This window comes from Capsicum annuum, chromosome 3, assembly GCF_002878395.1.
Source record: "Capsicum annuum cultivar UCD-10X-F1 chromosome 3, UCD10Xv1.1, whole genome shotgun sequence".
NCBI classification, from domain to species: domain Eukaryota; kingdom Viridiplantae; phylum Streptophyta; class Magnoliopsida; order Solanales; family Solanaceae; genus Capsicum; species Capsicum annuum.
The window spans coordinates 246,565,015-246,592,954 of NC_061113.1; the positions used below are offsets into that span (position 1 = coordinate 246,565,015).

Here is a 27,940-nt window from a genome sequence, read left to right on the forward strand (position 1 = left end):
ATTTCTAATTAAATTTTTATTTTTAATTATCATTTCTATTGTATCTAGAAAAAAATTGATATTATTATTTTATTCTTAACATTAATTATTTATCTTCAAAGCATTTTCAAAATATATTACTTTAAAAATTAATTAATATAAATAATATAATAAATTAATTATATTAATAATTATTTTTAATAAATATGTTATGTCAAAAAGTGACAAACAAAATCGAACGAAGGAAATACATTTTTTTTTTTTTTTTAATTAATAACTTTTGTTTTCAACATGTTATAAAAGCTTTTAAAAGATTTTCGGTATATATAAGTTTAGGTAATCAATTTCAAGTATGTATTCAAATTTAATAATTATAATAACATGTTTAGTGAAATTTCACAAACCTAAAGAGGATAAAGTGTATGTAAATATCACCTCTACCTTGAATTTTTTGAGTTATATAATATCAAAATTTCATAAAAATTAAAATTATAGTATGCATATATATTTCTTTTTCTGAAGGAATTACCTATTGATAAGAAGTGGTGTGGTGTCAACTACAATTTACACCGTATTTGTTCAAATTTTATTTTTAATTTCCCATTTTCTCCCTGATGATGACTAGCTTCAGGAAAAAAAATTAGTTTCCATTGTTTTGTAAGAAAACAAAAATTAAGGTGCTAATCATTAGAAACGAAAGAATATGGAGCACAATTAATAAAAGGACATATGTTGGGGTGCTAATCACTAGAAACAAAAGTAAAGGAAGCAAATAATAAGAATAAACATATGTCAGGGATCAAAATGAAAAAAACACTAATAGTAGCAGAAGTAGAGTGTTCTCCAGAAAACAGCTCTCTTTGATTTGCAGTTTGCTGAGGAATCTCCAACAGCTTCTCCTCCACTTTGTGGATCAATGGTATTCTTCTAATATCAATAAAATTTTGATCTTTGTTGTTTATTTCACTTTCTTGTTGTCGGTTGGACTTGGTTTTCATGGGGGTGGGGGGCAAGTAATTTCACTTTCTTGTTGTTGGTTGCACTTGGTTTTCATGGGGGTGGGGGTGGGGTGGAGGGTAGGGGGGGGCAAGTAATTTCACTTTCTTGTTGTAGGTTGCACTTGGTTTTCATGGGGGGGGGGGGGGGGGGGGGGCGGGGAGTCTAAATGTAGTAGTGGCTAATTTAACTAAGGAATTTAGTCTAAATGTAGTAATGGCTAATTTAACTAACGAATGGAATAAAACATATACTGATGTTCACTGTGTCTCTAGGTGTGGTTAATTTGTATGAGAAGATGATGCCTTTTAATTAGAATGGAGTAATATTTTCTTGATTTTACCTATACAATTTGTGTAAAGAACTAGGCTTAAATGAATAATTGAATTCTTTTTCTTTCTATTCCTCTTCCACTATATCTTAAGCCGAGGATCTATCGAAACAGCCTCTCTACGTCTGAGGTAGAGGTAAGGTTTAATTACAATGGAGTAATATTTTCTTGATTTCACCTGTACAATTTGTGTAAAGAACTAGGCTTAAATGAATAATTGAATCCTTTTTTCTTTTTCTATTCCTCTTCCACTATATCTTAGCCGAGGATCTATCGAAACAACCTCTCTACCTCTGAGGTAGAGTAAGGTATGTATACACTACCCTCCCCAGACATTATACTGGGTATGATGTTGTTGTTGTTCTCGTTCACTATTCTAATCATGACTGTTGCAATGGAGGTCGTCTTATTATGCATCATTCTGCAGATAAACTAAGGAATTGAGAATTTCCCTCTAAAATCTTGATTCATCACTTAGGATATACGCACTCTCTTTTTCTCAAAAGACACGAAGTTACCTGACCTCAAACTTGTCTTCGCTTCTTGTTTATAAAGAATTTTGCTATTCATAAATCGTAGATCATGTCAATCCCCGAACTGGGGTGGAATGCGATTGGCACCAACTTGTATTGCTCGTCGAGTGAACCTTGTTGTTCCAGCTGGCTATAAGTTGTTATAGGACTTAGCGTACAAATGAACTCTGGTAAAAGTTTTATTTAATATATCTGAAATGAATAAAGAATCTAACGGTAAAACCCATTTACAAGTCACGAGGATTTAAAGATTCAATCTGAATATATGGCCTATGGGGCAGTTTGATGGAATAATCTAAATGTTTAAAATATCACATGTTAAAAAAAAACTGGCTACCGCTGGGAAGAGTCAACAAAATTCACCAACTGGATCTAAAAATGTTTACCTCTCGCCATGTGTGTCTCTACCTATAATCTTGACACTTGCCACACTATATAGCTGACTCAAATGAGCTAAGTACCATCAATAGGGTGTCTGGTAAGTCTCTTTGACACTGGTAAGTCTCTTTGACAACCTGGTGAACAAGACTAGTTTGGGGCTAGAAAGTTATAATGAAATGCCGTGACGTAACATAAGAAATCATTTAATTCACACTAAAATCTGTAAGCTTAAACTGAACCATGAAATTTGAGATATGCATTGGAACTGAATTTAACTCAAAGCATTTATTCTAAAAGGATTTAACAAACAACGGTACCTGCAAGTGTGCGAATAGATGACCTACCACTAGCCCGCTGATGTTTACAATGCGGGAGGTTGAGCAGTTCTCTCGAGCTGAAATCTAAACGAGTTGGCACCTGCAAGTGGGGGTTAGCTATCCTTGGCCTTCTTGGGTCATACTTGGGGAGCTTGGCCACTTCTCCCAAGCATTATGTGACAACATTATCTTAATCTGAGTTGAGTCTGAGCAATTCAAGCTATTATGTACTTAACAGGTCATTAAATCATATCATGCAATTTAATTCCTACCTGATTTCTGAGTTAACTAGTTAAGCTTATGCATATGGCTGGTTTCCTTATTAAATGATCTCTGCAAATGTAAAGCCAATAGTTTAAGCCCTAGACTTCTTATGCTCCGTACTATGTTTAAACATGTAGGTTTAGATTTTATACCTAGCCAATTTATGAAACATGTAGTGTGCACATTCTAATCAGGTACTTGACTAAGGAAGTAAACCTCTAGTTTCCACATCGTGATACCTCAAATTCTCCTCCTTCATCAAAATCCCGAGTTTTCAGTTTCTCGTAATCTACAGTCGGATAATTTAAGTCATTAAATCGCTCCACATCGTCTGCCCCAGCCACTTCATTGAGTTCTTACATTGGGTGTCATAAATCAGATGGCTTGGGTACCTTTATCCTTATTGAGGGCAACTTTGGATGTCTCTTCCAATCCTTCTGGTGTGTATGCACTGGCTAAAATATAGTCCAAGGTCTTTATCCCTGTTCCTCTTAAATGTAGATAATACCGTGACATATCATGGTACCAAGAAAAGGGAAAAATAAGTGAAATCCTGTTTGTTTTTATATCTTGCTCTCAGTCTTGAATTTGTTCATTGAAAATCACGATTATATTTCCTAGATCTAGATCATTTTTTGATGTTGTATAGCTCAAATGATTGAATCAAGCCCGCTTCTGCGTTTCCTAGATCCACATATCTTTGGAGTTGTACATTCAAGGCTCAATCAAGGAGCCTCTCCAAGAAGAGAGATACACCCCTCTCAAGCTTGCTGTGCTTCATGGTAGTGTCAGAGTCCATAGGAGACTATATCTGGCTTAAGCATACTTAAATGGTGGCCAGAATTTTCATGATCTGGGTATGCTTCTCTCCTAAGTCCTAATCTAACACTTCAGTCTATAGCTTCCTATATGGTCATTCTCAGTGGAAGTTTTTAAGGTGCCAAATTATTTCTCAAGTTTCTGGTTTACGACTATGTCTTTCAACTCTCTTCTCTGCTAGTTTGTTTCGTTTGTTGATAGCTTTACATTTTACATCATATCGGTTAGGAGGTCTGTCCCACTCAAGAAGATTTGATGAAACGATCCGATCTTTCAGACTAAGATTCGAATTGTAGGCCTGTGGTACTGGGGCTCATAAACCTTGGCTTCTTATCGAGAGGCCCTGATCAGTTAGTTTTGGGGGCTGACGCTGATAATCGGAATTGACCATCAATACCATCGATGCGCAATATAAGATGGTCCAACACACCGTTACTGCTGCTGCCATTGTCCATTCAACTTCACATGGATGTATTTTTTCAGACTACTCTTACTAAAGAAGTAAAACTTTCTTGTTCATCAAGCCTGTTACCTACTATTACTGTAAAACATGTATGGGCGATGTTAACTGAAAACCATTATTCTGCAGCATGTTTTTCCAAAACAGAAAATCAACTACTCAGATTTGGAAGTAATAATCTTAACATTTACTTCCAAAAAATTAATAATACTCCTACAACTCGAAGATGTGCAATTGAATTACATTGCTCTAAATATGAAATGGACTCCGTTTATAAACATGTAAAGCAGTTTTTTTTTATATTGTGACCGTATACGTGCATGAGTTTTCAGGCTTAAATAGCGGTAATGGAATGAACAGTTATATTAGATATATAAGTTTTCAGGCCTACATAGAGATTATATATGCTTCAATACGATCCTCTGTTTTCGTGTATGTGTTTCATTATGTTGTCAGTAAGATTGATTAGGTCCTCTCTGATTTGCCTATTACAAGTATTTATAAGTAATACACCAATAATAAGTCAAGAGCAAACAGATATTTTCCAATATGCAATCTTCCATTATAGAGTACTGGAAAAATCAGAATGTTTAATTCTTAGATTATCCTTTCTGTGGTAATGCTAATCTAATATAATTTTTTTCATCATTGTAATTTACTTTACAGGACAATCATTAACTCCTGCAGTCCTGTGAACAACCCCACCACATAGTTACTGCAGATTATATTCGAAAACCAGTTCCTACTCTTCTAGAATGCTTTCGTCAGTTATTTCTCGATATTCAGCTTTCTTACCTTCTTCTTTGTGTCTTGTCCAATTTGAAAATTTGCTTCACCGTCACTGTTATCACTCCACGCCTTCCAAACCCTTAAATCCCACTTCCATTCCCAGCTATGATGACCCAAATTCATCCCCACTTCTCAATCTTTCCGCCAGTTCTAATAGGGCTTTCTCTGAACCCCTAAACCCCACCATCGTGCTGGAAACACTCTCTTGTTACAACAATGACTGGAGAAAAGCTTTAGAGTTCTTCAACTGGGCCGAGACGCAATGTGGCTTCCATCACACCAGCCAAACTTGCAACCAGCTTATTGACATTCTGGGCAAGTTCTTTGAATTTGATGCAGCTTGGAATTTGATTGAGAAAATGAGAAGTGTATCCTCCATGCCTGACCACACCACTTTCCGAGTGTTGTTCAAACGTTATGTGTCTGCTCATATGGTAAAAGAAGCAATTGATATGTTTGATAAGATGGAGGAGTTTAATCTAAAAGATCAAGTTTCATTTTCAAATTTAATTGATGCTTTATGTGAGTATAAGCATGTGATAGAGGCCGAGGACTTGTGCTTCCCTAAGAACAAGAATGATGGGAAGTATTCATGTTTTAAGGTGGACACAAAAATATGTAATATGCTTCTTCGTGGGTGGTTCAAGATGAGTTGGTGGGGTAAATGTAGACAGTTTTGGGAAGAGATGGATACAAGGGGTGTGGAAAAGGATCTGTATTCGTACTCTATTTACATGGATGTACAGTGCAAAAGCGGAAAGCCATGGAAAGCTGTAAAATTATACAAAGAAATGAAGAAGAAAGGAATTGACTTGGATGTAATCGCTTATAATACTGTCATCCGTGCTATTGGGATTTCAGATGGGGTTGATGTAGCAGCTAAGCTCTGTCAAGAGATGATTGAGTTGGGATGCAAACCAAATGTTTCTACGTACAACACACTCATCAAGCTTATGTGTGAAAATGGGAGGTATAAAGAAGCGTATAAAGTTCTTAATCAAATGCCTCACAGGGGTTGCGAGCCTAATGTCATTACATACAACAGCGTCTTTAGTTGCCTTGAAAAGCCGAGAGAGATTCTCAAGTTGTTTGATAGAATGATTGAAAATGGAGTGCGACCTAGGATGGACACCTATGTCATGCTTATGAGGAAATTTGGAAGATGGGGATTTCTTCGACCGGTCTTTATTCTTTGGGAAAAGATGGAAAAACAGGGATTGAGTCCAGACGCGTCTGCTTACAATGCACTAATCGATGCCTTGGTGCAAAAGGGTATGGTTGATATGGCACGCAAATATGATGAAGAGATGTTAGGGAAGGGCCTTTCAGCTAAGCCGAGGGTAGAACTGGGGACAAAGTTGACTAGTTCTGACTGTGAAGGCAGCTGAGGTTGTTATGGTTGCACATGAGACAGCATAGTTGAGATGTAAAAAACCTCATCTTAAACTTCAACTTCAACTGTTCTTTGTCATCCTTGTGCTTGGTGGCAGCAGGTGATCCTCTTCTTGTACGTGTCTACAAAGTACGGAAAGTGATGCCTCATCAACTAGCATTCTACGAAGATACCAGAATGCATACACATGTTCATGGTTGGATTGTATCAGGTCTTGGGCATCTAAATCCGACAAGCCTGCTGTCGACCTCAATTTTTCCTTAAAACTAATTAACAAATCATTTAACTTAAATGGCAGAGTGTATTGTTGTGTACATCAAATATATTAAGTACTTGAAGGGGGCACTGGGATGTCTTTTATTTTTTTCAGTTGTATTTCTTAGTTTGGTGATAAATAAATTAATTAAGTGAACTAATAAACAAGTTTAGACATATAATATATATAATTTTTTTATTTAACTAATTTACGGTGTAGTTGAAATTTATTTTTGTGCTACTGAAAATAAGTTGTATTTACCCCTTATTATATTTTTACAATAAAATAATCCTTTCCATTCAATTTTAGAACATATTTAACTTTATTTTGTGCGTGGCACTCATGTAGATTTTTATTAGTAAAAATAACATAAATCTCAACCTTATTAGAATTATTTACACTCTCTCCACTTCCTTAATTATTTTACTCTCTCTTCTCTCTTCTGATTCATATACATAACAAAACCGACATATATATAGAAACCTTTGTATATGACAAGGCCGACATATATATAACTAGGCCGATTCATATACATAACAAGTATGACAAGGCTGACATATGCATAAATGACCGACATATACGTAACAAAACCGATTCATATAAATAACAGGGCCGACATATTCATTTGGATTCCTTGGAATTTCTTTTTCCTGATAAAGCTATATATATGTATTTTTAGAGAAAAATGAATTTTTTGTAATATGTTTGGAGAGATGAGATTTTGTATAATAAGTGAAACTTAAGTTATGGGTTTGTGTAATTTTTAGTTTTTATTTTATCTCACTCTGGATTTACTCCTAATTTAAATTAACTTAACCCGATCCATCATTTGACCCGACTAACATTGCGAAATAAATCCATTCCAAATGTTTCGACCCTCTGATTCTTTTATAGTCATAAGAAATGTCGACTGAGCTAGGGTTCTTTCAATTATTTTTGTGCTGAATGCTGATTAAAATTTCTAAATTTGTCTAAAAGGTAAGATTTTTGTTACTTCAACTTGTTTATTGAAGCTATTTTTTGTTATATTTCTTTATATGTAACATTCACATGTTGCATAATGAAAAGGGAACCAAATTTATGAGAAATTGAATTCTAAACAATCTCCTAGACGTGTTACTAAAAAGGGTTTCATCAAGAAAGATGTTATCTAAAATCAAACCTTAGATGAAGTTAATTGATATATTTCGATATAAAAAAATAATCTGTTTTAATGAGATTTATTACAGAGGTTCGAAGAATAGTATGAATGTTAAGTAAAATATTTCTAATTATTAAACTCTTGTCATAAACACAAATCCAAACATGTCGTATTATTTGTGACTGAGAAAGAATAGGTGTTTTTAAAATTTTTGAGATGAACTTATATTGTAAATTGGGTCAAATTAATATAATTTAAACTAAAAAAATTTTCCGTGAAATAAAAATTAATATAAGCGTCAGGTAGAAAATAAAAGGCATAGACAAATAAAATCAACGGGTCGGGCTTCATTTAAAAAACAAAAAAAAAAAATTGATATCGAGTGAAAAGTAAAAAAAAAGTATAGGTGTACAGTTGGTAATTAGGGGCACAATTTTATTGAAAAAAAAAAACACTCCATATAAGAACTTATTTTCGATATTAGGTAAAAATTCGTAGATACACAGAATAACATAGGAGGAGAATAGAGTGCTTTTGCTTTTGCAGTTTCTTGTGCTGAAGATTTTTGGCAACCTGCGTGTATTATCATTATATACACACAAGGACACCAACAACAACTTGTCAGTCGATTGGAGGCACAATGGTATTCTTTTAATCTCAATAAAGATTTGATCTTTCTATTCTAGTTATTACTTTCTTTCTTTTTTGCAATTTTTTGGTTTTTAAAATTACACATGGTGTTTCTTTCCCATTTTTAAAAATATGTAGTGCTGTTGTAGCTCATTGTGGATATTGAAGTCTTATTTTTTACTTTCTTTGATTGATAACTTTTGTTGATTCCTAAGTAAAGATGACATGATAACTTTAGTTAACAACACAATAGTGTGGCTTAGTGGTTGATGAAGTGGGTTGAGAATCATGAGGTGTCAGGTTCAAATCCTGCAAAGACAAAAGACACTAGGTGAGTTTTTTCCATTTGTATTAGTGTCTTGGTGGACAGAGTTACCTGTCATTTGTTGTTAGTGGGAGGTGGTAGGTATCCCAAGGTGATTTCTTTCTATTTGTACTAGTCTTGGTAGACAGAATTACCTGTCATCTGTTGCTAGTGGGAGGTGGTAGGCATTCCTGTGGACTTGGTCGAGGTATGTTAAAGTGAACCGGACACCATGGTTATAACAAAAACAATATTTCTTGAATTTTACTTTTAGGTTTGCGCTTAATCCTTTTCCAAGAAGAAGTCTTCCCCTTTTCTGCATTGCTATGTATATGAACAAAGGAGTTGGGAATTTCACTCTGGATGTATATGCTATCTTTTTAAGACACTGTGGACGCTTGCCTAGTTGAGATTACCTCAATCTTCTCTTCTCCTTAATTGACTAGCCTTATAAAATCTTCTTCAGCTCTTGTTCGTAACGAATAGTGTCATTTTGTGATGTATATCAAATGGCTTCGTGTACCTTTTACCCTCGTTGGAAGTATTTTGATCTTTGAGTGTTACTTTCTACCCTTGTGGTATCTATGCTAACGGAATACAATACAACAACAACATACCCAGTGCATTCCCACCTAGTGAGGTCTGGGGAGGTTAAAATGTACGCAGTCCATACCACCACCTCCGAAGAAGTAGAGAGGCTGTTTCTGATAGATCTCCGGCTCAATGGCATACAATCTAGTCCAAAATTTTAATATTTGTTCCTCTAAAGGTGGATTTTTCTGTAATCTTTTTTTGGTACCAAGACGGGAATAGAAAAGTTATCTCTTACTATTATTTTTTATATTTGCTTTCGTGGTCTTGATTTATGTTCGTGGTCGGGATTTTAGCTATTGTAGACGTTTTAAGGTAGAAGAGGTTAGACAGGTTGTCCGCAGGATGCGAAGGGGTAGGGCGACGGGGCCGGATGAGATACCGGTGGAGTTTTGGAAGTTCGTTGGAGAGGCTGGTGTAAGGTGGTTGACTGGATTGTTTAATGAAATCTTCAGGACGGCAAAGATGCCCGAGGCGTGGAGGTGGAGTACCATGATCCCTTTCTATAAGAATAAGGGGGACATTCAGAGTTGCAATAACTATAGGGGATTAAGTTATTGAGTCACTCTATGAAGATCTGGGAGAGAGTAGTCGAGGTGAGGCTGAGACGGATAGTGTCTATTTCGGAAAACCAGTTCGGATTTATGCCCTGCCGCTCGACGACGGAGGCAATCCACCTGGTACGGAGGTTGGTGGAGCAGTATAGGGAAAGGAAGAAGGATCTGCACATGGTGTTTATCGACCTGGAAAAGGCTTACGACAAAGTCCCCAGGGAGGTGCTTTGGAGATGCTTGGAGGTAAGTGGAGTACCGCAGGCATATATCAGAGTAATTAAGGATATGTATGAGGGAGCGAAAACCCAGGTAAGGACGGCGGGAGGAGACTCAGAGCATTTCACTATCCTGACAGGATTGCATCAGGTATCTACTCTTAGTCCCTTTTTGTTTGCGTTAGTGATGGATGTGTTGACGCGGCGTATTCAAGGGGAGGTGCCGTGGTGTATGCTTTTTGTACACGATGTAGTTCTGATAGATGAGACTCGAGGGGGTGTGAATGACAAATTAGAGGTGTGGAGGCAAACTCTTGAGTCTAAAGGGTTCAGGGTGAGCAGAAGCAAGACAGAGTATGTGGAATGCAAGTTTAATGACGTGAGGCGGGAGAATGAGGTAGTAGTGAAGCTAGAAGCACAGGAGGTATGTAAGAGGGATAAGTTCAAGTATCTCGGGTCCGTGATCCAGAGTAACGGTGAGATTGACGAGGATGTCTCGCACCGTATTGGGGCGGGATGGATGAAGTGGAAACTCGCGTCGGGGGTGCTGTGTGATAAGAAGGTGCCGCCCAAGCTTAAAGGCAAATTCTACAGGGTGGTAGTCTGCCCGGCCTTGCTGTATGGAGCGGAGTGTTGGCCAGTTAAGAACTCCCACATCCGAAAAATGAAGGTGGCAGAAATGCGGATGTTGCGCTGGATGTGTGGACTGACTAGAGGGGATAGAGTTCGGAATGAGACTATCCGGGAGAAGGTTGCTGTGACTTCAGTGGAGTGCAAGATGCGGGAAACACGATTGAGATGGTTCGGACACGTGAAGAGGAGGGGCATGGATGCCCCGGTCCGTAGGTGTGAGAGGCTAGCGTTGGATGGTTTTAGGCAGGGTAGGGGTAGGCCGAAGAAGTACTGGGGTGAGGTGATTAGGCGGGACATGGAACAGTTACAGTTCACCGAGGACATGACCCTAGATAGGAAGGTCTGGAAGACGCGAATTACGGCAGAGGATTAGGGCCAGTTTGGGTCGCTAGTGTAGGGAATTACTTGGTGGGGGTTTTATTCCTGTTATGATTCCGTATTCCGTGTTCCATGTTTATTACGAATCTGTGTGCTTTCCTCTGCTTTCCTCTGTTTTATATTCCTTATGGGTGCCGTATTTATGTTATGTAATCTGCTTCTGTGCTTTACTATGTGTTTGTGTGGTATCTCGTGCCTTGAGCCGGGGGTCTTTCGGAAACAGCCTTTCTACTTCATCAGAGGTAGAGGTATGGACTGCGTACATCTTACCCCCCCAGACCCCACTAGGTGGGAATACACTGGGTTTGTTGTTGTTGTTGTTGTTGTCAATATCATGTTCATATTACAACCAAGGGTGTGACTTAATGGTCATGTAATGGATTGAGAACCACAAGGTTTCATGTTCAATTCCCAACTGAGATAATAGCATTAGGTGATTTTTTTACATCTGTCCAAGTCTTGGAGAACAATATTACTTGGTTCCCGTGCTAGTGGGAGGTAGCAGGTACCTTTTGAAATTAATCGAGGTGTGCGCAAACTTGGCCCATACACCACGATTATCAGAAAAATAAATCAAGTTAATATTTCAATGATCTAGAGTATTTTCTTTTTCCGTCGTTGTTGAGTCAAATGGTTGAATCAAACCTGCTTTTAGATTCTTAGATCAACATATGTCTTTGGGTTTTTACATCCTAGGTTCAATCAAGGATCTTCTCAAGAACACTAACCATTCCCTCCAGCTTGCTTTGTCTCATTGTAATGTCATAGTCCATAGGAGGTTATATCGGGCTTTAGCATGGTTAAATTGTAGCTGAAGTTCTCATGATCATTATTTGGTACTCTTACAATCTAACACTTTGGTACTGTGGCTTCACATGTGATACGGGAACAAAGTATGAAAATGAAAACTAAACTAAGATACGACTACGAAACAATAAAGTAATGGATAGGAAGAGAAGATAGATAGATAGACACAAGAAGATGACAAAAGGGCAACCAAAGGGTGTATCAAACCCAAAGACTTTCCTTATTGATTACCTACGAGCACCTAGCTCTTACATAGACCACAAGGGAATCGGATTCCCAAGCAACCAACGTTTCTAAACGAAAGATCAAAACAAGCTAATCCAAGCTTGCCACTATCTCACAAAGGAATAATCATTCATAATTCATCCAAAAGCTAAGGAAATGAAAATGTCTAAGGCATTTATAGTATTTGCCTTTGCACAAATAACCTATTACAAAAATAGCCCAAAAGTGGCTATTTTGGAAATAACCCACAAGGGCTCTCTTTATTCCTTGTGCCATGACTTTCCTCGGCTCCAAGCTATCTTCCAAATACGGGATTGTTTAATTAGGAGCTCAAAGAAGGTCCTTTAAGCGCATTCTTGAATCCTTAGGGTGATCATGGCTTGGACCTCATTGTGTCGGCCTCGAGTTGTGTGATCAAAAGCGTTGACACCCATTTGGCTTGTATCAACATGCTTTCATTATCAAAGGACGTTTTAAAGTGCCTATTATTTTTATCAATCTTCTGGTTAACCATCTCTCTCTTTCAATTCTTCTTCTGTGTTAATTTGTTGCTTTGTTGATTGCCTTACACTTTACATCATATCGGTTAAGAGGCCTATCCCACTCATGAGAATTGAATGAAATGATCCGATCAATTAGACGTTGATTTGAATTGTAGGCTTATGGTACTGGGGCTCATAAACCTTTGCTTCTTATTGAGAGGTTCTGAGTCTCTGGTCAGTTACTTTTGTTGGCTGACATTGGCAGTCGGATTAACTTTTGGTCCATGACCCACAATATAAGATAGTCAACCACACTCTTACTGCTGCTTCCATTTGGTGCACTTCCTGAACTTGCCGCTTTTGAATGAGATCCTCCTAACTTCACATGGATGTCTTTTTCTGACTGCACGTGCTGAAAACCATAATGTGCTGCCTCATCAAGCCAGAAAATTCCTCAGCACCTGTCCTTAGACTGAATTTAAGAACCAATTTAAACTCTTGATTCCATTCACTCAACAGCCTGAAGCCCCTTCAACATCTCTCCTTGTGTTAATCCTTTATAATCACACTTCTTGTTGATTATGCATTCTTGGCCCTGCCAGATACGCATCTATATATGTGGTTGCGAGTGGTCACGGCTTCTTTGTTTTTTGTGAAGTAGTCGTCATATTATACTTCAACAATCTCTTTATTGGTTACCCAGGTTGAAAGTTACCAATCAGGTTAAATGTGTATGTGTTTAGACAAACTCTCTAGATGAGTGAGTTTAAAATGGATTGTTTGTGGGTCGGTAAATGTGAATTGAGTGAAAAGATACCATAGGGGACAAATACAACAACAACATACCCAGTGTATTCCCACAAAGTGGGATCTAGGGAGGGTAAAGTGTATGCAGTCCATACCACTACCTCAGATGAAGTAGAGAGGTTGTTTCCAATAGACCCCCAGCCAAGGATCCATAGGTGATAAGTATGTAGTGAAAAACTTCAATTATACTCCCCACAATATATTCTGTAGAGAAAAACTTCAAAACCACTTCATACAGTATAGTCACGATTTCTGTTTGTGTGCTTTCCAGATTTTTTTTTTTGTATTATTCTGGGAAGATGCACGTGTTTGTAGTTTATTAAGTTAAAAGAGATTGGCAGAATACATATATAGCTTGTAGCACCCCAAGTGTGTGTCCTATTGGTCAATGAAGTCGATGAATGCCTTGGGGGACCAAGGTTCATATTCTAGCAGAAACAAAAATGGACTAGGCTATTTCTTTTCTTCTGCCTCAGTCTTGGTGGGTAGAGTTACGGTTACCCAACACCTGTACTGGTGGGAGGTAACTGGTAACCCGTGGAATAGTCAATGAGCATTTACAAAATTGGCCTGTAATAGTAATGCTATACTTAGCTATATCCAACAGAGTGATAATGCTAAAACTACCTATTGTTCCCAGTTGAAAGTTTTAATTTATTGTTACTGTAGTATTCATTTAATCTGTACATGTTTAATTGTTACTTGAATATTTAGTGCGTTCTTTGCACAGTGTTCTTGCCCAATGTTTGATTTAATTTGGCATCAACCGATATATTACTTTGTGGTAGATGACTAGCAATTCATTCCTAGCATCCTTTCATGACAGGAAAATTTTGATCATCGGTTTCAACGAACTGATCAGTGGATGCCTGTTTATTCCTGGTTAGAGACTCTAGACACGGATGAGGTGGTTAAATCAAAAGAAATTATAGACTGGCTTACTGAGAATTCTGATGTGAGAGAACAATTAAATTCAAGGCATTCACGTTACCATTTGATGCATTACATAAAAAAATGCCACATGAAAATTCTGAAGAGAAGGGAGAAGAAGAAGGTATAATATCTGGTTTATCGGAAGTTGAGTAGGCTGTACTGCATTAATGCCATGTTTCCAGTATCTCAATCTCTCCTTCCACTGAATAAAAGAGGAATTCAGTAATTCCGTATGTCTGATCATGCATGCTTTTGTGTCTGCATTGTCAACTTCTAATTCTCTAAATATCATGCTTTATTCAGCATAAAACCTACTATTGACAATTTGTTCCATTGGCAGGGACCACAATTCACCAAAACCGTGTCTGTGTTAGAAGTCAAGTCAAGTGAAAATGTGGAGAAAGTTGTTCCACTTCAAACTGCAGGTGAATTCTGTTGTTACATAGAATGTGTTGCATAACAAGAGTAAGCACGTTCTAAGTCGTTAGAATAATTAATCAGTACTAGACCTTTTTGTATACAATGAATATTTTTGTGCAAGGGAGAAAAGCTCATATGAATCTAATTCCGTGGTTTCAAACTCATGAATCAGGACCGAGGAGTTTGTTATATTGTTATTGCTGGAAGAGTATTCCTGTCGAATCAGAGATCCTGCTTAATACATGAACCAACTAACATCTTTGAATTACTTCAAAAGCAGATCTATCCTAAATGATGAATCTATGCTTAATTACCTTTGCAACTAGCTTGTACTTCTCCATGTTTGCATGTACTCCAGACGTCCATCAGGCCATTGTGACATTTCTTTTATCACTCTCCATGATCCTTATTGTTTAAGGTATATGCTTAATAATTATTGCCATATTGAACGTCTCCCACCTCGTCCTCTTGTCAGGAACTGGCTAAAATATTAGAAATTAGATTATTTTCTTGAAATCATAGTTTACTTTATTCATGGAAACTGCAGTGTTCTTTGAGGGTGTGAATGATGAGTACTTTAGGTTTTAGAAAAACTGTTACGTGATAAGGTGCTTTGAGGTGGTCCTGTGGATTGTTTGACATTCGGAACCAGAAGTATTAATTGGTTTTGAGAGTTCCTTCCCTGCTATGTAGAACAGACGGACATGGTGAAAGTAGTAAGTTTATGGGGGTCTGGCCTTTTTAGTCGATGGTTGGGTCGTTGGCAGTGGCAGACCATTGATGTTGTTCCAGACACCTGAAGAATGACTTAAGTTAGATATTGCTTGCTTAGGTGGCGGTTGATTCTTGAGGCGTTCTTTTTCTTGTTTAAATTATTTTTATCCTTTTTGGTTTAATTAAGATGCAAATTGCATTTTTGGGTTAGGACACTGCTTTGATCTTGTCAATTGGTATTGGTGTTTTGACATGAGAGAGCTGGTTGTGGGGTTTTTCTTTGTGGATGGTTTACTGAAATATAATTCCGCGTATCTAGCACCTTTTTTCTTGGGGGTGTTGGGCAGAGGGGATGGAAAAATAATTGAGCTAGCATTTGATGATGGGAATACTATTTGATCTAATTTGCCATCTATTGCTCAGACACGGAAAAACTGACTTGATTTTCACTACTGTGGAATGACATGTACCATTTAAGTGAGGGTTCAGTAGGAATGGGTTGTTTCATTGAGTGTGGCTGTATGGGTTGGGGCGTGGTGCAAGTTTTGTCCATTCTGTAGTCCTTCTCACAAGTCTACCTGTTCTGCATGAGTATGCTTATTCTTCTTCTCCTATTGAATATTTTTAGTAACTCAGGTAAGATTGCCTCCGTGAAAGTGCCTGATTATGCCGCCTTTGTTCTCGTTCGCCAATTCTCTTGCTGATGGGTTTTTTTGATCCAACTTTGTAGACTATAATGCGAGCACCGCTGTACCTAAGGAGAGTGAACTCAATAAAGCAAAGCAAACAGAAGCTTTGCGTAAATATGAGATGTAAGATAATTGTTCCACCTGAATTCGTTTCATTCAATCTTCAAAGATGCTTGCTTACTTCAACACAATCTTCCCTCTTGTCTTTATGGTTTTTCAGTCTAGTGGAGTTGGAGAAACAACTTTCGATGCACTTGCCAAAGCCTGTTAACACAGGTGATAAAGGAAACTAATCACTGCACGGTCAACATGCAGTCGCGCTGATTTTGCACATTTAATTCATGAAACGGCCAGGCTTGATTCAATTCAGTAGACCGATTAAAAGGTGCGCAGAATGATGCAGTTTTGCAGTGTTGTGGAGTTTATATCTCTTTCCCTATTCTCCCTCTCTCAATTTCCCTTTCCTTGTGAAATATCCTTGATCCTACGGTAATGTAAGAAGTGTGTTATCCTAAGTTAGCAACCAGTTCATTCTCCAATTCTCATTTGTATAAAATTAAGTCTTGCTAGTTATGAATGTCCCAAAAATAGTGGGAATGAAAGACCTCTATCATTTAGTACTTGTCTCTTGCTCTCTGTTAGTCCCTGAGCCGAGTGTCTATCAGAAGGTAATGTTTCTGTACGCTCTACCCCTTCAAGACTCCACTTTGTAGGATTATACGAGGTATGTTGTTGTTCTCTGTTAGGTAGGTTGGCTTATAAATAGTATATGGAACAAGTTTATAAATGAAGCCACAAATATCTCATCATTGTTGAGAGTCGTACACACACTTTATAAACCTCACGTTTGCTTTTCTTTCTTGGGCATCTGATAAATAGCTTTTTCCATGATTGGTTCATGAAAAGGAAAATCTTTAAGAATCTGAAATTTGAACTAACAGTATGTTTGGATCCATAAAAGAGAGTAAATGGGTAAAAGTGGCATTCCTTCACCTTCCAACTTTTGATGGATTGATAATATTTAGCAGGACGTGCACTCTATACCATAGCTGCGGTTTTCGGGTTAGCTTTTCGGGTTAGCTTTTGTGCAACTCGACTAAAATCGGAGATCTGAAGTTCTCGTCTCACTCAGTTTACCTGTTGGGATTGATAACTTTTTTCCCTTTCGTATGCAGTCTCACCCTCTTACTGCTATTATTAAAGATGTTTAAGTATTTGCAAGAAGCCAATAAGGCTACTGTTACACATATTTGGAGGGAAAAAACGAACAAATATGCAGATTCCATGCAATGAAACATAAACAAGATTTGGTAATTTGGCAAACTACACTCAAGAAAAATAGATTTTTTTTTTCTCTTTGTTGATTCAACCTATGTTGCTTATGAAAGATTTTAAGTAATTTATTTTAGTCTTTTTGAATTTATACATTAATATACGCTAACTATACACTTATTATGCACCTAAGGGTGTCACCTAGTGGTCAATAAAGTGAGTTAAGAATCATGAGAAAAAAACGTATAATATATGTTTGTCTTCTATTTTTAATATAAACGGTTAAATGAATAACCACTCAAGTTAATTCTTCGTGATAATAGAATATAGAAACTTGTATGCCGATTTGTTGAACATCCCCATAATTCCCCTTTTATTTTTTGTCTAATGAAGAAGAAATCATTGTGGTTGTATGTATTAGAAAGTTATTGTAAACGTGGGGGAAGTGAAAAAGAAATACTAATTAACTTAAAATAAAGAGACCATTTTGTAAAACATACAAATTTATTGATTAATAAATTCAATTATTGTGTCTTTAGAGCCGAAAGTAAAAAAGGTTAACGAGACCATTAACCTTGGAATTGAAGAACATTCCTAGAAGCTAATTAAAAGACAAAGTATTACACAAATTAATTACTCCCTCCGTTTAAAAAAGAATGCACAAAGTTTAAGAAAATAAAGATAACTTTTGAATTTTGTGGCTTTAAATTAAAGTTATGTCAAATGTACCAGAATGTCCTTTAATCTTGTGGTTCTAAACATGTTATGTGGAAAGTTGAAATTAAAGTATTGCCAAAAAAAAAAAATTATTCTTTTTTAAATGGATTAAAAAGAAAAATAGGTCATTGATTTTGAAATGGAGGGAGTATTTTGTTTAACAAATACAATAAGAAGAAGAAAAGCACACATCAAAGTTGGAAGGAAAGCACATTAAAGACCTAAAAGAAGTTACATATATACCAACCTGAAAAAGATATATTATCTTTTGTTTCCTCGTTTTGTTTTTAGTCCTTTTTCGTTAAACACGATTAAAAATAATACGATCGGCACTCTTCTTCGTGTGACCTATCTGTCAATGAAGCATTCAAATTTTGATAGAGATAAAAAAAGTTAGACGATCTCTAGTTATTTAGTATCTGTTCTAGCAGGGTTGGGTTCAGGAGCTGAGTGGGGTTCTAGGAAATCCAATAACTTTTCGTTCGAATCTTATATTTATATTGAAGAATCTAATAAATATATAAGAATTATAAGTTGAAAATCCATAAACGAAGTTGTTCTTGGTCTCACGGAAGAAAAGGAACATACTAAAGCTTTGTTGACCTTTTGGTTGGGGATTCAAATCCACTCGGTATTGTGTGAGATTCTTATTTTTTCTATCTAATGGGAAAATTCATAAACCTTAAATTCTAGACCCGCCCCTGTGTTCTAGTGGAAAGTAATAGATACATGATGAACTAATTGAGATGCGTACAATCTGACTCGAGACACCGCGATATTAAAACATGAAACATATCAAATTATCAAACTTTCATTAATTAGTTCATATATTCATCGTCCAGTTGTAGGGTAATAACTAATAAGCCATGCAATAAACTGAAATGGGCCAATCTTAGTTGAAAGAAAAAGAAGACTATAGACTATAGTATATAAAATTTGGACCATTTTAGTGATTAAACTTTGGATAAACAACATAAATCCCAATTAGACCATTTTAGTCTAATTGGGATTTGTTTCATAATCCCCATCTAATCAAGAACATGCATAATCCCTCCCCCACCATACACACACAAAGACAGAATTAATTTAGTGGAAATTTGCCTTTTCCTCCCTAAAGAAAAACAAAATGAAGAACTAAATTATTGCTAAAAATTAAAGTAGCACATCAACTATATATACCTTACTTTGATTTATTACTGTTCTTGACTTGATCTATCATTTATTCTTTTAATTAAAAAACAATTTGTTTAGTTGTTCCTCCTTATCTTTAAAAATAATTTGTTTAGTTGTTCCTCCTTATCTTTAAAAATAGTTTGTTTAGTCCTCGCGCGTGTATCTCATTTTGATGAGTTCAAACATTATACTAAATAGGATATTTGTTTAAATAATAATGATGAATATAATAATTAAATTTAATATCTTTTGAGTATGTAAAGATGGAGAATTTATTTATTAAAATTAACCTTTACCAAAAATATTTTTAAAAGTCGATCGACATTCATCTACCATCTGTAAATTGCAACAAAACAATACAATGATAGATATATCAAAATAATACAATTAAATCTAGTCCCATCTGTAAACAATAACAAAATAATATGATAATAGAAATATCAAAATAATACAACTAAACCTAACCTTTACATAAAAAAAATCTTTAAAGCCGATCAACATTTATCTATCGCCTGTAAACTGCAACAAAATAATACGATAAAAGTGATATCAAAACAATACAATCAAACTTAAATTTTACACAAAAAAAAAATTTCAAAGCCGATCGAGATTCATCTACAAATTGTAAACTACCACAAAATAACAAACTAATAAAAATATTACGAAATTACAATTAAACTTAACCTTTACCTTGCATAAATTTTCAAAGACGACTTACATTCATCTAGCATCTGTAAATTAAAATAATTATCAATATTAAAATAATATGTGTTCCAAACAAACTAAAATCATACAAATAGAAATTTGAGATTTTTTTTACCATACGCTTATGTTTTCCTTTTTTGGCTCAACTTTGTCTTTTTACTTAATTTTTTTTAAAAAACAAGTCTTTATGGCCTTTTACTTTTAAGTAACTATTACGAATTTTACCAAAAAAAAAACAAAAAAGACTCTTACTTATGGTTGCTAAATATCAGGAAGAGCTTCAATTTCATAACAACATCAATTTGGTTTTAAAAAAAAAAAGGGAAAAAGGTTAAATATGCTCCTAAACTTTGTAAAAATGTTTAGATATATATCTCCATATTTATAGAATTATTTTCTTAATAAAGTCTTATTTAGGAGTATTTTTCTAATTGAATATTGTCACACCCTTTTTTCGCCCAAAGGGTTCGAGTCGAAGGATTTTTTCAATTAAAGTGATAGTTTTGAATAGGAATTAATTTATTGCAGAGTCGCCACTTGAAATTGAGTTATAGTGTCCAAGTCACCTTTTTAAATCCCTAGTCAAAAGGAAATGACTCTTTTATATGGTCTGCGAAAACAGAAGACCGGATAAGGAATTCTGTTGACCGAGGGGAAGGTGTGAGGCATCCCTCGAGTCCCGTGGTTCTAGCACGGTCGTTTTCAATGACTTATCCTGACTTAAATTATTTTGATAAATTGTGTTAACGCCTAAATTCGCACATTTTACTATACCAAAAATATCTATCCACATCTCTTATATTAAATAAATCGATAAAAGTTAATTATATATAAAAAATATTTGCCAAGGTGCATTATTGCATTCTTGAATTTTAAATATCTCAGAAAGGTGCGCACGCCGCATTCTTTATTGAAACGAATATTTTAAATGTGCCTACAATTTACCTAACGTTAAAGACATTGATTAGTCTATCCAAAACTCGTAACGATTTTTCCTATTTGAAATGCTGTTAATATTAACAAAATTGTTTAAAGCGATCAATTAGTTTAACAAATAATTATTGCACTTTATTAGTAACAATAAAATAAAATTAATAATAATAAAAAAATAATAACAAAATAAAATAAATAAAAATATATATACGAAGCTACCATATTATACTAATCTTGATTCCCTAATTTTATTTTCTAAATAAATAATTAAAAATAAAAAATCAATTAATCAAAATCAACCAAAAATTCGTTTAAACAATTGAAATCAAAGACGAACAAAAATCATATAAAATAAGAAATTTCAGGATTCATAAAATAATTAAATAAACAAACATTTTTAACTTAAAAATACTAGTCAAAATTCCAAATTTACTGGCAAGCAAAGTTTTATCTGACACAAATATTATAACTAATTAACAAATAAAGTAAAAATTTCACATTTTAAATAAAGGTGCATGAGAATTAAATTTTATCCCTGCAAGTCAATTTCAACTTAAATACTAGTCTCCCTACTATTTCTTTCTTTTTTTTTTTTTTTTTTTCGCTTTCCCTTTGTTCATATTTTAAAACATAGCAATATCTCATACTGTAAAAAATATCCAACACACATATAATTGTTCCAAAATTGAATAATATAACATAGAGAATTCACACGATCAATCAACTACACATGCAAAATAATGAACATTTTCATTCATAGTTCATAATTAAATTTACAAAATGAATGATACATGATTGAATAAAACCTGTGATAAAGTCAGAAATTGTCACCAAAAATTCAAACGGAGACCGAACTTGATTATCTCCTTTTATTTTTCTGTATTTTTGTTTTGTTCTCTTACTTTTCCTTTTGATGTTTTTGTTCTTGGTTTCCTCGATAGTTGTTGTCTGATTCAGCATCTGTAGGAATAGAATAGTATGAAGGTTTTTTTTTTTTCTCTGATTTTTGCTCTGTCTGATTATTTGATATCTGATATTGTAGTGTGTAAAAGTACGTTGAAAAATCCGAGGAAATCCTTAAATAGGAGGATTTTGGAGGGAAAAGTTTCTTTTTCTAGGGGGAGTAGTTTATCACCAGATAAGGGGAGGGGACATTTTAAATTTTAAAATATAATAATAATTAATTTTTTCTTTCTTTTTAAATAGAAGACAATAATAATGAAATAATAAAATAATAATAAACATAATAATGACTAATTAAATTATGTTTAAGAAAAATACAATAAAATTTATAAATAGTCAAAATAAATAAAATAATATTAAAACTACTAATTAGTTTATTAAAATTTTAGAAAAATTATTTTTAATTTTTTTATATTATTTTTAAAATTAGAATAAAATATAAACAAAATATATTAAAATTAACTTTATTTAATTATTTACTTTTTAACAAAAACTTAAAATGAAATAAGAATTAAAATAATATCGGACCAAATATAAATATTTAATATCGAAAAACATATATATTAAACTCGGGGAGGGTCAAAATCACTTGTCTACAAATATTAAAAAGAAAAATATTAATTAATTTTTCTACCATATATTTTAAGAGTCCCATAAATTTTAGGAAATCTATTAAAAAGAAAATATGAATTAATTATTCTACCATATATTTTAGGAGTCCCATATATTTTAGGAAGTCTAGTTAATATAATAAAAAATAATTAAATAATAAATTAATAAAATTAGTGAAAAGACAATTTTGTCTAAAGAAAAGTGTTTTAATGAAGGGCAAAAAGTTTAAATCACTTTTCTAAGGGTCTTCACACTTTTAATATATTATAGATATAGATATAGATATAGATTATAGATTATAGATATAGATATAGATTATAGATTATAGATTATAGATATAGATTATATATAGCTTTCCAACTTTCCCACCTTTTGACTTAAAAATAAAGAAATAAAAAATCGGCAATTTTAATTTTCCATCTATATTTATTTCAAAATTAATAGTAGTTCAGTTCGATCACTCAACAATGAACACTAACCGAAACTTACTGAAATTGAACCTGTATATACATGATCAAACAAACTTTTTTTTTTTTTTAATTCATCTATAGAATACTGAAAACTCCAAAAGATTTTTTTTTATTATTGTGCAATTTTTTTTACCTCTTAAAGATAAATTGGATTTTAAAGGAGAAAACTTGAACCATACTAGATTTAATTAAGTATATATGGTCTGGTATAATATTTTGAAGAATAGAATACAAAAAACATCTGAAATATCTAAAAATCATATACCAAACCAACTTCTGAATACCTACATCGTAGTGAACAATTATTGGACTAGATATTGATATTAAACACAAAGTCAAGTTGGTATGATTTTTTAAAGCTAAACTCGAGCACAACACAACATATTGGAGGCATTATTATTTTAATGAAAAAGCTATAGATTAGTTAAAAGAATAAATAGGCTCTCCACTAATTTACAATTTTCACATAAGATTTTGGTATCAAGGATGTTGCATGCAAACATTCCTTAGCAATATTTTTTTTGCTTCTCATCTCATATTGGTTACTCATATTAGAAAGGTCCATTATTGAGAGCAAACCAACAGGAGGCGAAGCCAAGATTTATGTTGAAAGAATTCAAAATCTGAAGAAAAACTCACTCAATGGATTTAAATATATATATATATATATAAATTATTTTAACCATATTTTAATAAATATAGTTTTTCGTCGAAGATGGTTCGTCCACTAGGCTAGCTCCACCTCTGGGACCAGCAAGGTTCATTATTGAGAGCCGCATTTCTAATAGAATTTTTTGCATTCTTGTGATCAACTCAAATCTAAGATCTTCAATTAAAAACAGAGAAATCACAATCATCCCACCATAATTCTTGTTGATTTCCACACTAATATCTCTTTACTTTGCTAGTCAAATTTCTCAAAAAAAATAATTTTAAAAGATGAAGTGGTGATCTAACAACTACAATTCTCCAATCATACCCAAAACTTTTAACAAATTTATGACTACTCCATTAAAACAACATTAAAAAGTGCTTTATTTCGAGTAAAGCCAACATACCGTTACTTTTAATTAAACTCCTATTGAATGGAAAATCATGTTAGTGCATCTAATTTTCTGAAAAAATAATGTTTTTTCGTTAATCACTTTTTGACTGATAATTTGTTATGGAGCAAAACATACGTTTGGGAGAAGATTCTTCCAAAAGTAGAGCCAAGAATATAATGGTTTTGCTTGACGAAAGCATTCAATAATCCAACTTAATTAATGAAACTTAATAAAGTTTAGGAAACGATAACAAAAAGAAATGGCACTTGCTTGGTCTAAAATGTTATGCAATTTAGTGGTCTGTTCAACAAAATTGTAATTAATCTTATCCCAAAATTTAGTTGAACAATTTTAGGCTTTTTCTTAAAAAGAAAAGGATTCAAGATTGACTTCAAATAGTTTATCGGGATCATACCAACATGGGTTATGGTGCAGCGGATGGGGCTGCTCCATCCGTAACCAGAGGTCGAGGGTTCGACCCTGGGCATGGAGAAAACTCACCCCCCGAATGGGGCCCTACCCGGCGCGAATCCGGATTAGTCGGGCTCCAATGCGGGTACCGGACACCGGATGAGAAACAAAAAAAAAGTTTATCGGGATCATATGAATTCATATGATCAACGGAGAAACCCCTAATAATGAGCGCTTCCATTTTAAGGAACTTTATGAGTATAAATGTAAATTATTGAGCTAGTAAATTTTAAATACTGAATAATTAAAAAGAAAAATTTCAAATAATTTATGCATAATGGTAGAGGTGGGGCTAAGTGTTGACCAGTCAAAAACTATCATGTTCAGAAGATGCATATTGCTGAAATGAGGATGTTGAGGCGGATGTGTGGGCATACTAGGTGCAATAGGATTAGGAAGGTCTTCGTGGTGAACAAGATGAGGAAAGCGAGATTGAGATCATTTGTCATGGGAAGAGGCGAGGTGCAGACACCCCAGTCATGAGGAGATTTGAGAGGTTGGATATAGTAGGTACAAGGAAGCATTGGTCGGTCAAACAAATATTGCGGAGAGGTGATTAGACAACACATGACTCATCTTCAGGTTACTGAGGATATGACCTTAGGTAGAAGGATGTGGAGGACATGTATTAGAGTAGAAGGTTAATCAGTATGAGTGTTGTTTGCTTTAAAAGTGTTTACAGTTAGTCAGGTAGTTCAGATAGAGTTCATATAGCATACTGCTACAATCCATATATCATGCTGATATAGATCATAAAAGAAATAGAGCAATGAATTTATGAATAGAAATTGTACCACTGTTATATAGAATATGCAATTTCTTAAAAATGATGTGCATAAAATTTTATCATTGTTGTATAAATTATGTATATGTATAAGATGCATATTGAAACTATATTTATATGTATTAAATTTATATTTATATTGTATAAAGCTCTCAGCAAATAACTAGAACATAAAATTAAAATTCAATGACCATTTTCGTGTCAATAATTTTAGCCGAAGTGCTATTTATAACCTTTCCCTTTAATTTATCGTAGTTAAGAAACATATTCAAGTGATACTTAACACTCCCTCCTTCCTAATTAGTTGTCATCTTTATTAAAAATATATATTCCTTAATTCTTTTTATTCACAAAATCAATGCATCATCTTAAGTTGTTTATTTCCATTTTTACACTTAGTAATAAATATGAAAAGATATTAACACAGTGCAAAAAAGAGAAAAAGTAAATAAATTAAGATGAGTAATAAATAAAAATAATTTTATTAAATTACCTTTTAGTTAATGTTTTTCTTAAGAAATGTACAACTTAAAAATGTGATGAGTAAATAGAAACGGAGGGAGTATATACTTATTGATTAATAATCTATAATTAGTGATAAATTAAAGGTGTATATATGTAATATGAACGTGTTATGTGTTTATTGGTTGATTTGAATATAAGGTGTGTAATTGATTGTTTCTTTCTTTCCTGCGCGTGTAAAAAATATCCTATATTATGTGGATGTTAATGTCCAATAAATACTACTAAAGGCTAACGATAAGAAATGTCCCTACCCTGATAACAAGTTTAATACGACTACAAATTGGTGGTTGGTACGTACTATATTATGTGTGGTTAAATAGCACAAAATGCATAAAACTACATTATTTATTTACATATATTTGCATTTATACATATATTTATGTGATTCCTACATGTCTTAATTTGAAAGTCTCATGTCTGAGCTATTGTGATAGATAACTTCTTTTAGGGAGATTTTTACTCTGCTTATGGACTTAACTGGAAAATTTGTTATCATGTGATCAGAAGATCACGTATTTGAGTCGTGAAAACAATCTCTTGCAGAAATGCAGGATAAAACTGCGTACGATAGACTTTTATGGTACGATTCTTTTTCGAACCCCACACATAGCAAAAGCTTATTGCATCGGATTGTCCGGGTTGTTTACATAAACAAGATTATTTACAACCACAAGAGTTGGTGTGGTGGTTCAGCACCTCACCCCTTACAGCCTGTTTGGATGGTGGTTTGCCATGGTTTCATAATGTATGGTATAATATGGTATGGTATGGTACAGTATGGTTTGTACCATATTTAGATGGACTGTATCGTTCACCGTGGTTTAATAATAGTTTTTTTGTTTGGATTGATGGTATGGTATTGTATTTTAACGGGTAATTTTACTAAAATACCCCTACTTGTTATAAATTTTCAATGAGGGTATTGATGACGTCGTTTTCTCTGTCAGCTACGTTGAGCTCATCGACCCACCTCCTTCTTCCACTTCCCACCATCCCCGTCGTGGTCGGCCTCGCAAAATGCCTATACCTATATCTATTCTACCTGAAAATTCTAACCCCGAAAATGGAAAAACCCTAAAAGGCGTCAATGGGGTAGCAGCGTCTCTTATTTCTTCTGAGGATACTACTATGTTAAATGCTAGGATGGTGCCGAAGATGGATGCTATAGTGAAGAAGAGAGTTAAGTTGAAGAAGAGAGTATATAAGGTTAAGAAGAGTAAAAGGGTATAATGGGTTTTAATAAAATTATATAAGGACAAAGTTGGAAAAAAAAAAAGGGAGAACCATGCCACACCACCAAATTGATAGTTCAAGAAATTGCCTCATTCCATGGTTATCAAACCATGGAATAGTAACATACCATACCACCATTTTTAGAAAATCATGAAAACAAACATGATTCCCATGGTAACCATACCATACCATGGCAAACCACAATTCAAACAGGCTGTTAAGCAAGAGGTTGGGGGTTCGATCCCCATCTCTGGTGAACAGAAAAAACTCTGTGGCCAGTTCCCTACCGCTTATTGCGCTGATCATAGGAATGAAGAATTAATCTCACGACTGTCGGCTGTGAAGATACCTTGAAAAACCAAAAAAACAAAAAAAATTATTTACAAATATAGCCAATAAATATTTCCATTTTGTTAGGCCTACAGTGCCCCCATAGAATGATAGAAACAGTATGCAGAAGTAGTACTGATGATGATGGGCTTTTTAAAATGAGTACTTGCGAAGGCTTTAACTTTAGTGTACTATTCATGTTTCTTGAAAATAATCATACAAGTCTAGAACTTCCACCTATACATGCATATATATCTGCATGTGCTACTTTTTAACTCTTTTCCAATGCACAATCATTTTGTATTTATAAACAAATCTTTTTGTGTGGCTGTTTAAATTAGACTTTGTCATCATGATCAATTTTAATTTGAAGCTTCAAATTACCGCAATGAAAAATTACTTGAGTTGTAGGTTTATTGTGAATAACGCTTATAGTTGGCTTAATGATGCTTTGTCTTTTTGATCAATCCCTTCATGTCGGCTGACAATTCATCTATTATGTCCACTTAATCATTCAACTTTAATAATTATATATGGACATTATGTTAACTGTACAAACAGTGACGAAACCAATATCTTAACTAAATGGGTTCAAAATAAAAAAAATGTGAATAAAAGAACTAGTCGAAGTAAAGGGAGTTTAACGCCTGCTATATATACACGAA

General features: G+C 34.2%; 2 protein-coding genes across 7 annotated transcripts; both read left to right on the top strand.

Moving 5' to 3' along the window:
• Positions 1 to 733: 733 nt before the first annotated feature.
• LOC107862562 (pentatricopeptide repeat-containing protein At1g80550, mitochondrial) lies at positions 734 to 6,722 on the top strand. 6 transcript variants are annotated; one of them, XM_016708177.2, is made up of 4 exons: positions 743 to 898; positions 3,490 to 3,658; positions 3,849 to 4,121; positions 4,747 to 6,722. In XM_016708177.2, exon 4 carries the CDS (start codon positions 4,836 to 4,838, stop codon positions 6,255 to 6,257), a length of 1,422 nt encoding a protein of 473 aa, XP_016563663.1. In that variant the 5' UTR covers positions 743 to 898; positions 3,490 to 3,658; positions 3,849 to 4,121; positions 4,747 to 4,835; the 3' UTR covers positions 6,258 to 6,722. The 6 variants fall into 6 exon arrangements, with proteins under 6 accessions (XP_016563661.1, XP_016563663.1, XP_047265651.1 ...); XM_047409695.1 differs by having other exon boundaries at positions 3,849 to 4,091; XM_016708176.2 differs by lacking the exon at positions 3,849 to 4,121.
• A 1,076-nt stretch (positions 6,723 to 7,798) lies between these two features.
• On the top strand, positions 7,799 to 16,658 carry LOC107862561. The gene is made up of 5 exons (XM_016708174.2): positions 7,799 to 8,302; positions 14,112 to 14,339; positions 14,559 to 14,643; positions 16,083 to 16,164; positions 16,262 to 16,658. Exons 1-5 carry the CDS (start codon positions 8,300 to 8,302, stop codon positions 16,332 to 16,334), a joined length of 471 nt encoding a protein of 156 aa, XP_016563660.1. The 5' UTR covers positions 7,799 to 8,299; the 3' UTR covers positions 16,335 to 16,658.
• The last annotated feature ends 11,282 nt before the right edge of the window (positions 16,659 to 27,940 follow it).

Coding starts and splice junctions, on each gene's coding strand:
- LOC107862561 (XM_016708174.2), top strand. Junction 14,340..14,558: donor AGAGAAGGGAGAAGAAGAAG/GTATAATATCTG, acceptor TTCCATTGGCAG/GGACCACAATTCACCAAAAC. Junction 14,644..16,082: donor TGTTCCACTTCAAACTGCAG/GTGAATTCTGTT, acceptor CCAACTTTGTAG/ACTATAATGCGAGCACCGCT.
- LOC107862562 (XM_016708175.2), top strand. CDS start 4,836: ATGCTTTCGTCAGTTATTTCTCGATATTCAGCTTTCTTACCTTCTTCT.